Source organism: Labrus bergylta, chromosome 5 (assembly GCF_963930695.1).
Source record: "Labrus bergylta chromosome 5, fLabBer1.1, whole genome shotgun sequence".
Classification (NCBI taxonomy): Eukaryota; Metazoa; Chordata; class Actinopteri; order Labriformes; family Labridae; genus Labrus; species Labrus bergylta.
Window position 1 is genome coordinate 15,893,094 of NC_089199.1, and position 12,463 is coordinate 15,905,556.

The 12,463-nt window shown below is 40.8% G+C and overlaps 1 protein-coding gene across 3 annotated transcripts in view; it reads left to right on the forward strand.

The window, feature by feature from the left end:
- Positions 1–12,463, forward strand: part of itpr1b (inositol 1,4,5-trisphosphate receptor, type 1b) — an 84,147-nt gene that overhangs the window by 43,139 nt on the left and 28,545 nt on the right. For all 3 annotated transcript variants that reach the window (XM_065954984.1, XM_020633799.3, XM_065954983.1), the window contains 6 exons: positions 87–134; positions 629–758; positions 3,058–3,242; positions 9,873–10,056; positions 10,368–10,630; positions 11,366–11,566. In XM_065954984.1, the coding sequence (XP_065811056.1) occupies positions 87–134; positions 629–758; positions 3,058–3,242; positions 9,873–10,056; positions 10,368–10,630; positions 11,366–11,566 (1,011 nt within the window). The remainder of the gene's footprint in view (positions 1–86; positions 135–628; positions 759–3,057; positions 3,243–9,872; positions 10,057–10,367; positions 10,631–11,365; positions 11,567–12,463) is intronic.

Consider the following 12,463-nt stretch of genomic DNA (forward strand, 5'->3'; position numbering starts at 1 on the left):
TAACCCCTAATTTATTTCCATTTTCTTTTCCAAATTTCCTTTCTCACTTTTTTTATCGCTTTCTGCTAACTTACCTCACCTTTAAGGAGCTTGATCCAAACCAGCCACAGAAACAACTGGATGATCAAAGGAGGGTAGGTACTGAGTTTGGTTTGCTGTGGCCTCGTCCAGACCAGCATCTTATCGATGCTTGACAACTAACTGCTGTGATGCCCTCACAGTCCCTTTGCTTTCACGGCATGCTACTCACTTTCTATCCTATCAGTTTTACAATATGTAGCATGTGAGTCCAATCTACGGATGGTCTTAAATTTGGGTTCTCATCTCTTCTTTAACGGCATGTGACATGTCAGGCCCAACGGGACCATGTAGGTGACTTTGGAACAATGATCCACACCAATATGGAAAACACTGAATATGTTAAGACTCAAGAATTGAGACTCTCAAGAGTGAGGATCCCAGAAGATGAGGGTCAAAGAAGAAGATGCGTGATTGTGCTTAAAGGAGATATTTTATAGTCTAAGAAGGAGAGGATCAGTAATTTAAAATAAATATGTATTTTCATGTTTTTTCCCAAAGGGCTTAATTTTGTCCAGGCAACTTCACTAGCATCCATTTTCACTAACAGGGCGAAGCTCTGCGGCAGATCCTGGTCAATCGATACTATGGGAACATCAAACCTGGTCAGAGGAGAGAGAGCCTCACCTCCTTCAGCAATGGTCCACTTGCTTCTGGAGCTCAGGGAAAATCTCCTACAGGTCTGTGTGTAACTAAACATCATCAGTGTCTATGGTTATGCTCATAAAGAAAAGATACTTTTGAAATGATTTACCTTAGGGAATGGAGTCATTGCTTCAGGAAGTTCTATGCATAGCGTAACTTTTATTTATTTATTATTACTTCAAATAGTTAATAGCTGCCAGCTGCATTAAAGCAGCTTGTAAGATATTTGGTTAATTATTTGGCATGAGAAAGGTTAGTTAATCTTTCTCATGCCATTCAAACTTGATATTTATTTGAAAGAATGAACAATATCCTTCTCTTCAGTGTTAATGATACACCAAAAGGAAACAAATGAACAGTGTTTAATGAAACCAAAGCTCAAAGCTCTGTGCGATAGACAAACATTGGAATAAAATTGGAATACATTTGCAAACATTTGGTCAAAATATTACATTTCAAAATGAATTCAATCAATTTATCCAAAAAGTGATTGGAGTTCATTTGATCTTGGCAAAACATGTGGATAAATCAAACCCTTTTCAGGTTGCGATTCTTTGACAGCACTGTTAAGACGTTATGCTGTCGTTGCGGCTTTTACTCACTCATTGCATCCGTAACCGAGTAATACTGGTGACACAGTGTTTGAATTCACATTGCGTTACAGGGGTGAGGAAGCACAATACGTGGGAGCTTCACACACACACACACACACACACACACACACACACACACACACACACAGGCCTCTGTTACTACCTCTGAAGTCAGATCAGGGCCGTAATGACTTCGCCCCACCATTCAACATCCGTGCATCACATATTGTAGGCGAGGCGTAAAATAGCTGAGGTATCCTGTCTCCAACTGGCTATCTATAAACGCCCATGCACAGGTTACAAAGACTTGCCATGATAACTGATGTAACGAACTATTTCCACTAAGTCACAGTAAAAACAAGAAAGCTTTCATATGGGTCTGTGTCGCCCACCTGGACCACAGTATGTTCTTCTTTAGCAGTAAACGTAACAGAATATGTGCATTTGCTTCACAATTAAACATTAACAGAAGGTCAAAGATAGGTACATAAACGGTTACTATACACTCCCTTTTCTATCCATCAATCTCTCAGTTTTGGTCAATCAAGAATCAAATTCAACAATGGAATATGATTTTTTAAAACTGACATTTCATTTATTCATTCTAGAGACTTTGTGTTTCTGGTCACAGCTATGGCTCTTCCTCCATCTCTAATGGCTAACAAAGGAGATAAATATGATTTTATTCACAGCCATGGCCTTGTACTCATTTAAGCCCTTGGACCTATGCTCTGCTACTTAACATACTGCAGGCCGTGTTGTTGCCAGGCGACCAGAGAGCCAAGCTCTGTCTAGAATGGGATGTGTTGTTGATTCAGTGGCTCACCCAGCCAGAGATGGCTCTGATGGGTGCTGTTATCTCACCACTACTTCACTGACTCATTATAGTAGACAGCAGCAGCAGCAGCAGGACTTAAAGAACCTCCAAAGATTACAGACACTTCTGACTCTGTGGCTGAATGGATATACATGACAACCATAACTTATAACATGTATCAGAAACTCCTGGACGTCCCATATCAGATTTTCTACAATTCACTTAGCAGATGCTTTTATCCAAATTTAAATATCTTGTTGTGTCTTGAAGAAATAAAGGTTTTTTTTGTTAGTGATAATAAGATACTATGAATTTTGTAACGCTTGCTATGTAAATGTAAACATGTCTACCATTGATGACAAGCTTTGTCTTTAAGAATCAATGGAGGGGAGTTTGAGGCTTTTCTTTTTTTTATTGTGCAATAACAGTTTTTAACATTTTTATATTGCACTTTTAAAAAGATGCCACCAGGGGAAATTGAGATTAGTATTTATACATTTTTCACGTAGCTTAAAATGTCATTTTTATTCCTTACAATGCTAGTTGAGTTAATTTTCCCAAAATCCCTCAATAATCAAGCCTGATAATCAGTCCAATTTAATTGTTTAAATTTTTCTATTTTTCTCAACTATTTCCCCATTTTGAATCCTGCCCCTTGGTTCAGGGTGATAACAATTCCCTAAATCTAACAATAAAACTATCACAGATTGTTCAAATGTGGCACCATAGGGTAAAATGTTCTGGATAAGATCTATCTTTCTAAAAAAAAAAAAAAAAAGAAGCCTGCTACTTAATGGAAATAGTTAAAGACTTTATTTGAATTTAATTTCACTAGCATGTTATCTTCATAGACTGTATAAAGAGTATCTATTATGTAAACTGTCTGAAACCAGAAAACAACCATGTTAACTTGTGTGCCCTTAGTGGTCAGCTCTGGGGTAGGAGGTCGAGGGGAGCTGAGTTTGGCGGAGGTTCAGTGTCACTTGGATAAAGAAGGTGCTTCTGATCTCGTCATTGACCTCATCATGAATGCTACCAGTGACCGGATCTTCCAGGAGAGCATACTGTTGGCCATTGCATTGCTGGAGGGTGGAAACACGGTCATACAGGTAAGTGGAAGTCACTGGGTTCATGTGGGCTTGGCACACACTGTGCACAGAGGGCTTGGTGGGAAGAGTAAATGAGGTACAACACTCACACGTCCAGCCTGTAATTAAATGGGACTAGTGAAACTACTCCCTTCACAGAAGCATGAGCAGAATCTCAACAAGGTGATGTTATCTTAGGGGTTTGAAGTTGTGGTGTGAATAACTTATGTTATTATCCTCCCCTGCCGTCAAAGTAGAAAAATGAAGTTACAGTGTACGACCTTACACTGGACAAGGAGAAATTCTTTATGAGCAAGAGTTCACAGTTGGCTGCAGACAGCTACCTGACATGTTTGAACTGATTGACATTTGGAGCTGTGAAAAAAGGAAAAGTGAGATTTGGGTTGCAAGCAGAGTACAGAGGGGAGTAAGAAAAGAAGAGGTCATATCTATGCAGCCAAACACGTCATCACCTCCCCACAGCCAGCTAGGGGTTGCTAAGGCAACTCTTTGCAAACCTCTCAGGTAGGAGGTCAAGAAGGGACTGTAGCTGCTGCATTATTTCAGCTTTGCTGGGTGGTGTGTGTTTCTGTGCTTGTGTATGCATGCATTTGTGTTTGCATGCTTGGACGACAATATGTGTATATGCATGTATTCTGGTTTTGTGTATGTGCGCTCTTGTGTATTGTCTCACATATGCATGATATTATTGGCATAGTGTTGAATCTGGGATTCCAATTCAGGTGGTTTTATATGGAACAATTCTTGATTTACAACCTGATACTTCGATGAAAAAGTGAAGGGGTGTATCATAACACATGACTGAATAACTAGAAAGAAAGCTAACTAAGTAAGCTAGCTGATCAGTTTCTGACTAACAAGAAAAATCCAAAGAACATTTTGAGTATTGATTTTCTTAAATTTAACCACATTAATTTCATGGGAATATCGATTGTTGTCCAAATTCTGTACAAGCAAAAAGCTCTTGTAATGAAATAGACTGTGGATTGTCTCCGGGTGCTGGGGTACAAAGTATCTTATATAAAAAAAATATATATATCATTTCATCTAGCCAATCAGAGATCAACTTAAAGGTAGCTCTAGCACGTGTATACTGTACATTGCTTGCTCGATCCACTTTCATCATTGATTAATGGTTAACAATCAAACCCCTCATATGAATCAACCTAGACCTAGTCAACCCACTAAGGCCTGACCTCCCAGAGTGTACACAAAAGCATTCACATGACTCCTGTTATATAAACTGCTGCTGCCCTTCTTCCTGGGTTAATATTGCTCATAGCCATGGGCCTCCTGACATTCCAACCTGATTCTCATCTGGGTCATGTTTTCTCCTGTAAATAGGTGGTAAAAGGCACAACGTCCCATAGGCCTCAGGTTATTCAAAAGATTGAACTTATTCTTCAGTACTACCTGAGGAAAAGCCACTCCCTTTAGCCTCTCTACAACAGATTAGCTCATCTGATTTGTGGACTTGGCTTTCTTTTCATGTGCTAAGTAACCTTTATATATTATATGAAGTAAAAGAGATGCATTGATAACAGAGAATCTACAGCTAATGTCTCAATTTCTACACTTGATTCAGTGGTGAAAAGGGCAGTTTTCCCTCTTTTTGTTTTCTGGTAGAAAAGAACCCTGAAGATAACCTAATACGCAAATCAATTTCTCTGCTAAAAACGGGATAAAAGACAAATAAAGAAGCTACTTGTTTACAGAATTTAAGTAAGTTCTCCTTCTATGGCAAAGTACAGGGACAAGTGAGCTCTGTTGGAGGATCATGCATGGGCCAGAGTGAATTCACTACTTATCAGCAGATGCACCACATTTCCCTGTCTTACATAACCGTACGTTGCCTGCCCCTTTTCAGAACAGAAGGGTTTCTGTTGTCTAAATGAAAAGCAGGACAAAAACATGACCACAGATTTTCCAAGCTGTCTGTTTGTTGTGGGGTAATCCAGGGTTGCAGCCTAGACAACAACACTTTTTTGGAAAAAACAAGTACCGGTATAATGTTTTGAGGAGCTATTCGTGGATCCTGACTGAATAAAGTGCCCCAGTGCTCTGTGCTAGGTGGACTTGAGGGACCTGGCCGATGTGTTACCAAAAAGAAATGGGTCGGGACATATTTCAACTGGATATTAAATTATTAATAGTGAAGCTCATTTAAAAGGTCACCACTGCTCCCTCCCTAGAGTTGTTTATCTGCCCCGTGCTGTTGAGATGTGCTGGCTTGACCATAGCGCAGAACAATAGCAGAGGCTATAGGTATCCCCTATGAAATAATGCACTCAGTACAGAATCATTTTAAAACACCACTACTCGCTGCATTTGCACTGTAAGGACACGGGAAGCATGTTTTGATACTCTAATAAAACCTTTTTTAGCCCCTCTCAAATAATGCTACCTGTACTGCATTGGTAGGACATCTAGATGGGTAGCACTATTCAGTAGAACACCGGCCAAAAGATCTCACCATTACGTCTTACTGTGCATAACAGTTAAAGATGATCAAAGACTTGTCTTTCCTTTTATTAAGCCCCAATAATTATATCTGTTTGGTTGATTCGTAACTTTCTTAGACTGTAGGTCCCAAACATGTTGTTCATTTCTTAAATTACTTAAAAAATGTTGTTTATTAAATATCAAGTATGATTAGTATTCCAGTAGCTTGGCTGAAAACAGTTGATAAGTTGACAGGCCACAAATAGCGTTTCAGAAACTGGCAAATGGACCTGACATGCCCACCATAGAGTCATGAGAGCCTGTGTTAGCCGTAATGGCTATTTTTGATAGATTCTGCCATATGACACTCTAGTTCTTGGGGGCGGCAGTAGCTCAGTCTGTAGGGACTTGTGTTGGGAACCGGAGGGTTGCCGGTTCAAGTTCCAGTACGGACCAAAAATACGGGAGTTGTCCTCTCGAGCACCGCCGAGGTGCCCTTGAGCAAGGCACTGAACCCCCAACCGCCTTGGTGCGCTGCCTGCGTAGCAGTGTGCAGCAGCCCCACTCTGACATCTCTCCACTAATGCATGTCCACAGGTCACTGTTTGTGCATGTTTATGATTTGGGCCTATGTGTGTGAGACGCATGTCTCTCAATAACAACAGAGTGTGAACCAAATTTCCCTCAGGGATTAATTTACCCACATAATTTTCTATAAATAATCTCAGTTTGCCTAAATTTGAATGACAATAATAACTTATTCTGGCAAACCCTTCAGGTATTTCATTGTTAAATAGCAATAAACAACTAGTGAATTACACTACACCTTTGCAAACTCATCCATAAACCCCCATCAGCACATGCACAATCACACGGACACACTCCTAGATATACTTAAGAGGCCAGAAAGCACATTCCAAAAAACAGCTTGTAGAGAAAGTGTGTATGTATGTGTGTGTATTATGTAAGAAAAGAAGTTCAGAAGCTCTGCTCCACAGCCCACCATCCAGCTACTCAACGCTGTCTTCACTGGCCTCCGATCCGTAACTGTCACAGGAGCAAACAGGTGCCACCACTCTTACTCAACAGGCTTGTTGTGGCACGCTGCTACCCTCAGCCCCTTCCAAACATGATTTACTCCCTCCAACTCTGCTCAGCTCATGTTCACTTCACAGCCACCTCTTGGAAAGCTTTAAAAAGTCTCTACAAAGTGAGTTTCCAGGCATCAGTGTCATCAACATACCATCTCTCTTTTAACTACAAAGTGGGCTGAGGATTTTAATCACGTTTATAGTTGTAGTGTTGTGCACACTTTACTTTAATCTTGCCTTGTGCAGCTATTTCATCAGAGGATTGCATCAGTTTGTTTTGTTGCACTGCAAACATTTAAGACCTAGCTTTGCTGGTTGTCTTCCCAGAGTCTTAGAACCCAACTCATGTGTTTTTTTCTTTTTAATTTGAACCTCCTATCTGGGATTTTAGCTGTATCTTCAGAGAGCGGATCTCTGTGGTGCCCGTCAGACACTGGGCGTTGAAGAGTAAGCCTCTGAGGCTCTCCAATGAGCGCAGAGATAGCTTTGTCACTCGCCAAGGTGTCAGGCTGAAGAGGCGGGAGGAGGATAAAAAGACAGAGAGAGAGAGAGCTGGTGGTTTAAACAGGCTCTTACATAACTGGCCCATGTTGCTGCCATCCGGGTGGCAGCTGACAGGGAATATACAGGAAAGTAAAAGCGTAGAATAATGAGAAAGGAGGCCCAGCTGTGCCACCATGTTGAATTTGTAGAGAAGGAGAATGAATCATGAGTCAACCTTAACCTGCTGCACTGAACATGACTGTCAGCTGCAGGATCAACACAGCTCCCAGGAGGCTTAGTGCTTCTGTAGTGTTACACGCAGAGGGCTAAGCTGCCTCCGGAGGGAAAGCTTCGGCTGAGTGGCTGACTGACCATTTGCTTTTAAAGAGTGACTCAGCATTCATTGTTGAGAATTAGGGGCTTAATATGGTACATATTTTTTTTTAAATGGTTGATTTCTTAACCTGTTTAATCTGTAGTTAATCTTTCATCAGCTGTGCTATCAAAAGGGACAGCAAGCACAAAAATCAAATTGCATCAGTTAACTGCTGAAGTATAGTATGGACCTTGAGCTGTACTCTTAGCTGCTGGCTATTGAACAATTTTTTTTTTAGTGTACTTGGCTCAGATCTGGGATGAATGCAATTGGAGAAATAAAGGACTAAATTACCTTAAGAGTTGTTCTCAAGCTTAATGAACACATCAAAGCAGTTTTGTAAAACTTTCTCAAGTCAATCATAAAGCTGGTTGCATAACTATATTGATGCTCCTACAGTATAAAGTGCTTACCATGCTTATTAAAATGTTGTGTAACCTACCTACTCTAAAGATAAAAACTTGTGTTCTATAAAATCCTTTAAACAATTATGTGATCCTAAAACAGAGTGACTATCTGAAAATGCATTTGATGCTAGTTATTCATTTTAGAAAGTTTGACAGAGCAGAACCAAACAGAGGTTTTTGTCTACTGCATACTCCAGAGATAAGTGTTGACAATTTAAATCCATTTGTATCGGTGAAGAAATTGAGTTTTTATGGTCATAGCCATGAGTTCTATTTAATGTGGTAATCTTGTAAAGCTGCTATTCTCCAGCTGTTGTCTCTGTTTGCAGAAGTCCGTCAGCTTGCATAAGTTTTCTGTTCACTCTTAATCAGATCACTATCAATGTATTACCCTATCTTGTCAACAACATGATGATAACATCTTGGAAAAACAAGCAAGACGAGCTGTTGCATAAAAGAGAGAATGAAAACAACTCTGGTTATCTAAATGCATTCAGTGTTCTGTGTCCCTTAGGACTTGAGTCAGGTGACAGTGCAAAGATTATCTCTAAATAAGTTTCTTATTTTCAAGATTTTCCAAGCAGATAATGTCCTGTCAGTCCCCTGCACAGTAACCGCATGCTATTTCTTTATTTGCATGTCTTTCCCCTCATTCAGAAACTCATGAGTTGGACTGAACCTGAAAGAAGTTACATAACACGATGTCAAAACTGCCCTCGAATGAATCGATGTGTTAAGTCCTGCTTGCATCAAACCATTCTACCTTTTTACCACTTTTGGACCCTCCCTCTCACACCACACGCTCACTTCGTGCCGCTCTGGCACTGAAAAGTAGGGCAGGATTTTCCTCTCTACCTCTTCCTCTCTCCAATGCTTACCCTCTGTGGACTGATGTAACAGTGTTAGAGCTGAGGCGCTGTGTGCCCTCACTGTAACCACTCAGCTGATTACAGGTCTTATGTAAGGAGGGATTGTCGAGAGAAAATGGGACAGAACATATGAGCTTGTTGCAGAAAAACAACAGCCCTATGCATACAGTACAAGCCTTTTTTTAACAAGACAGCCTTTTTGTAGCCCAGCTACAGGGAGTGCATTCGGTTTCTCACCTTGTCCTCACAAACCTTTTCCTCATACACCATAAAGTTTTGTTTTTGCATTGTACAGTAGACAGACTCATAAAAGCAAACACGTTTGGTCGATTGCAATTCAATTATGTTTGTAAATGTGATGTTATGACTCACCTTTGTTTGCATTGTTGCACATGCACACTGGTGTGGTAGTGTATGTACTGTAGTGTGTCCTCTGCAGTGTGTTGTTATGTCTGTACGAGTGACTTGTTTTTGGCTGCAAGATCACCCTCAATTTGGACTCAGTTTTCGCTCTTGCTTGCTTATTGTGTTAACACAGTGCATAGTCCTCAGGGTGCCAAAACCAGGGTTCAGAGAGCAGATGGTGTAAAATCAGGTGAGCATAGTGAGGCCTTGCTGCATGTTTTCCTGTCACTGAAAGGAGTCTTATGTAACTGCTTCTAACAGCACCCCTGGCTCTCAGCACTGCAAGCATAAGACAATGATAAAAAGAAAGGATAAGAAGTTACTAATACAAATGTCCTTTGCCCTTGAAGTTTTAAGAGAGCTTATTTTCTGGTCAAGGTGAATTTTGAAGAGAAATCATTCTGAAATACATTAGTTCATACTTCATAGTAACAGGAAGACACCAGAAAACGATGCGTCAACTGATCTTTTGAAGGACAGAAGTGCAAAGACACACTTCAGTGTTCCAAGAATGTGCAAACTCCATCAATTTTCCATTCTTTCTCATTTTTCTCCAGAAATCCTTCTTCCATCGCTTAACGGGGGACAACAAGTCTGAAAAATTCTTCAAGGTCTTTTATGAGCGTATGAAACTGGCTCAGCAGGAAATCAAAGCCACTGTGTCGGTTAATACGAGCGACCTGGGCAGCAAGAAGAAGGATGAGGAGCCTCTGGACAAAGACCTGCCAGCACGCAAAAAAGGTGAGAGGTCGAGAGTTGAGGTCACCAACAGGAGTCATAACATTATAAATATACCTTGATTGTCTTGTGTGAAAATTACATTTGGTCTCCAAGAATGCCACACTTTACATTTAGTTTATCGTTTTTGTTACAGTATATGTAGGTTTTGATTTGTTTTTGTTTTTAAAAGTTATGAAGTCTTATATTTCTTAAATTAAGACAGGATAATACTAAGGATAATATTTTCCTTAAAATGATGAAAACATATGAATGATGATACTAATCGGTTTTATTTGTAAGTCTAACTGTCTGTCTCTTATACCTGTGGTTAGTCAAAGATGTGCCGGTGGTGGCAGTGGTGACGGAAGAAGTAAAGGAGCAGCTAGTGGAGGCCTCTGCTGTCACCAAGAAGGCCTTCACCACCTACCGCCGCGAGGTCGAAGCCGAAGAGCATCAAGCAGCCGCTGAAGGAACTCCAGTTCCGACCGCTGATAAAGGCCAAGAGGAAGGCGAGATGAGTGTCATCATCACCATCATGCAGCCCATCCTACGCCTGATGCAGCTGCTCTGTGAGAACCACAACAGAGATCTGCAGGTCAGCCATTCCACCAACTTGTTGTCTCTTTAAGGTGACATGTTGACATTCCATGACCTGTGTTCTGAATTACTATCACCACATTTAGTTATACAGAAACGAAACAGGGTAAGAAATAGGCAACATTTGCAGAACTTCCTGATGCAGCCGTTTCTATATCTGTTGTGTCTTGGTCTGGTTTCACTATGAGGAGTGTGTTGGCGTTTAGTAATGGGTAGCACAGACAGATAACTTCCTTTTTGCACTGATTCTGTTTACACCATAAACCAGGGCCAGCCTTCATTAAATGGTAGTTGCCTCTGTGCTGAATCACTCAGTCTCATCCATTTTGACCCAGCGTAGGTGCAAGGTATTGATTAAATGCTGGCCTGGCATCACAGATGATCAATTCTTTGAGATGGTGCTGTTCCGACATAAAGTAATTTCCTGGCTGATCTTGAACAAAAAAGAAGCAGAATGAGGCCTTTAACTCTGACCTTATTCATTTCTCAGCTCAAAGAAGGAAAGTAAAAGCAGGGAAAAGAGGTTTTCGACTTCCTGTGTAGAAGCCTCGAGAAATCCTCTGGTACATGTTACAAACCAGGACAAATAACATGCTTTAACCCTTCAAGACCTTTGCTAAACATCAAGCGTGGCACTTATGTCACAATAACTAGTAGCTGAAAGATGTATTGGTGCTGAAAAAAGAGAGCCATGCCTTCAGTTAACATATGTTTTATCTTCATCCATCTCCAGAACTTTCTGCGCAATCAGAATAACAAGAACAACTATAATCTGGTGTGTGAGACACTTCAGTTCCTGGACTGTATCTGTGGCAGCACCACAGGGGGACTGGGTCTGCTGGGTCTCTACATCAATGAGAAGAACGTCGGGCTCATCAACCAGACTGTGGAGAGCCTGACTGAGTACTGCCAAGGTCCTTGTCATGAGAACCAGGTGATACATGTGCACATACAGAATGAGTGTGAAAGCTCCCGATCAAGAATTTGTTTGACAGAGTGCTTAAAATCTGCATTTTCCTTTTCCTTTCCTTTTAACTTCATGGATGGATCTTCATTTTTTATTTTATTTTATTCAATTCCTGTCTTCCTTAGCTTAAGTCAGAGTGACCTTTTCTTTTTTTCACTGTTATTTAATGACAAGTGTGTCTCTATTCATGTGGAGGTTTCAGTCGCACTATGGGAGCTATGCAGTTGCTTGTCTTTTTTCAACAGTGTCACACCACCAGCACACTCTGGGCATTTTGCCTCTGTTTGTTCTTTTGGTATGGATTAGCAGTGCTTGTTCTTCTCAAATGCTGGTGGCATCCTCTGTTCCAGCTGCTGTGGGGTCATTTCTTGGCAAGTGTAAAACATACATGACTAACAATTAACTGGAAAAATGCAATCACTGTTTGAACTGATTTTCAGTTCCCCCAAACATTGCTAGAAGAGGAGTGCTAGACTAAACAAAGACATAGGCAGACATGCTGGAGTTACTGTGCTTTGTTTTAATGGTGTTAATGTACGTCGCTTTGGAGAAAGTGAATTGTAGAATTATTATCTTTAAACAAAGATCCTGCAGGAAAAACCCCACTGTGATTAAGAATCTCCTTTACAAAAGTGTGCTGGGACCCGTTTCAGAGAGCAAGTTTTGTGCAAACACTGAGTCAGTTAACCCTGAAATGAGGGAAACTCTGGGTTTTCCGTTTCAGAAGGGGAGGTCACTTAAAACCGAGAAAGAGGGGTAACTCCAGCCTGTCCCAGAGAGAGGTAACTTTACCTCTGAGTCAGTTACTATAGTAACTGAGTCTATGAACCTAACCTGGTCGGGAGCAGGTTTTCTTCAGTGAAC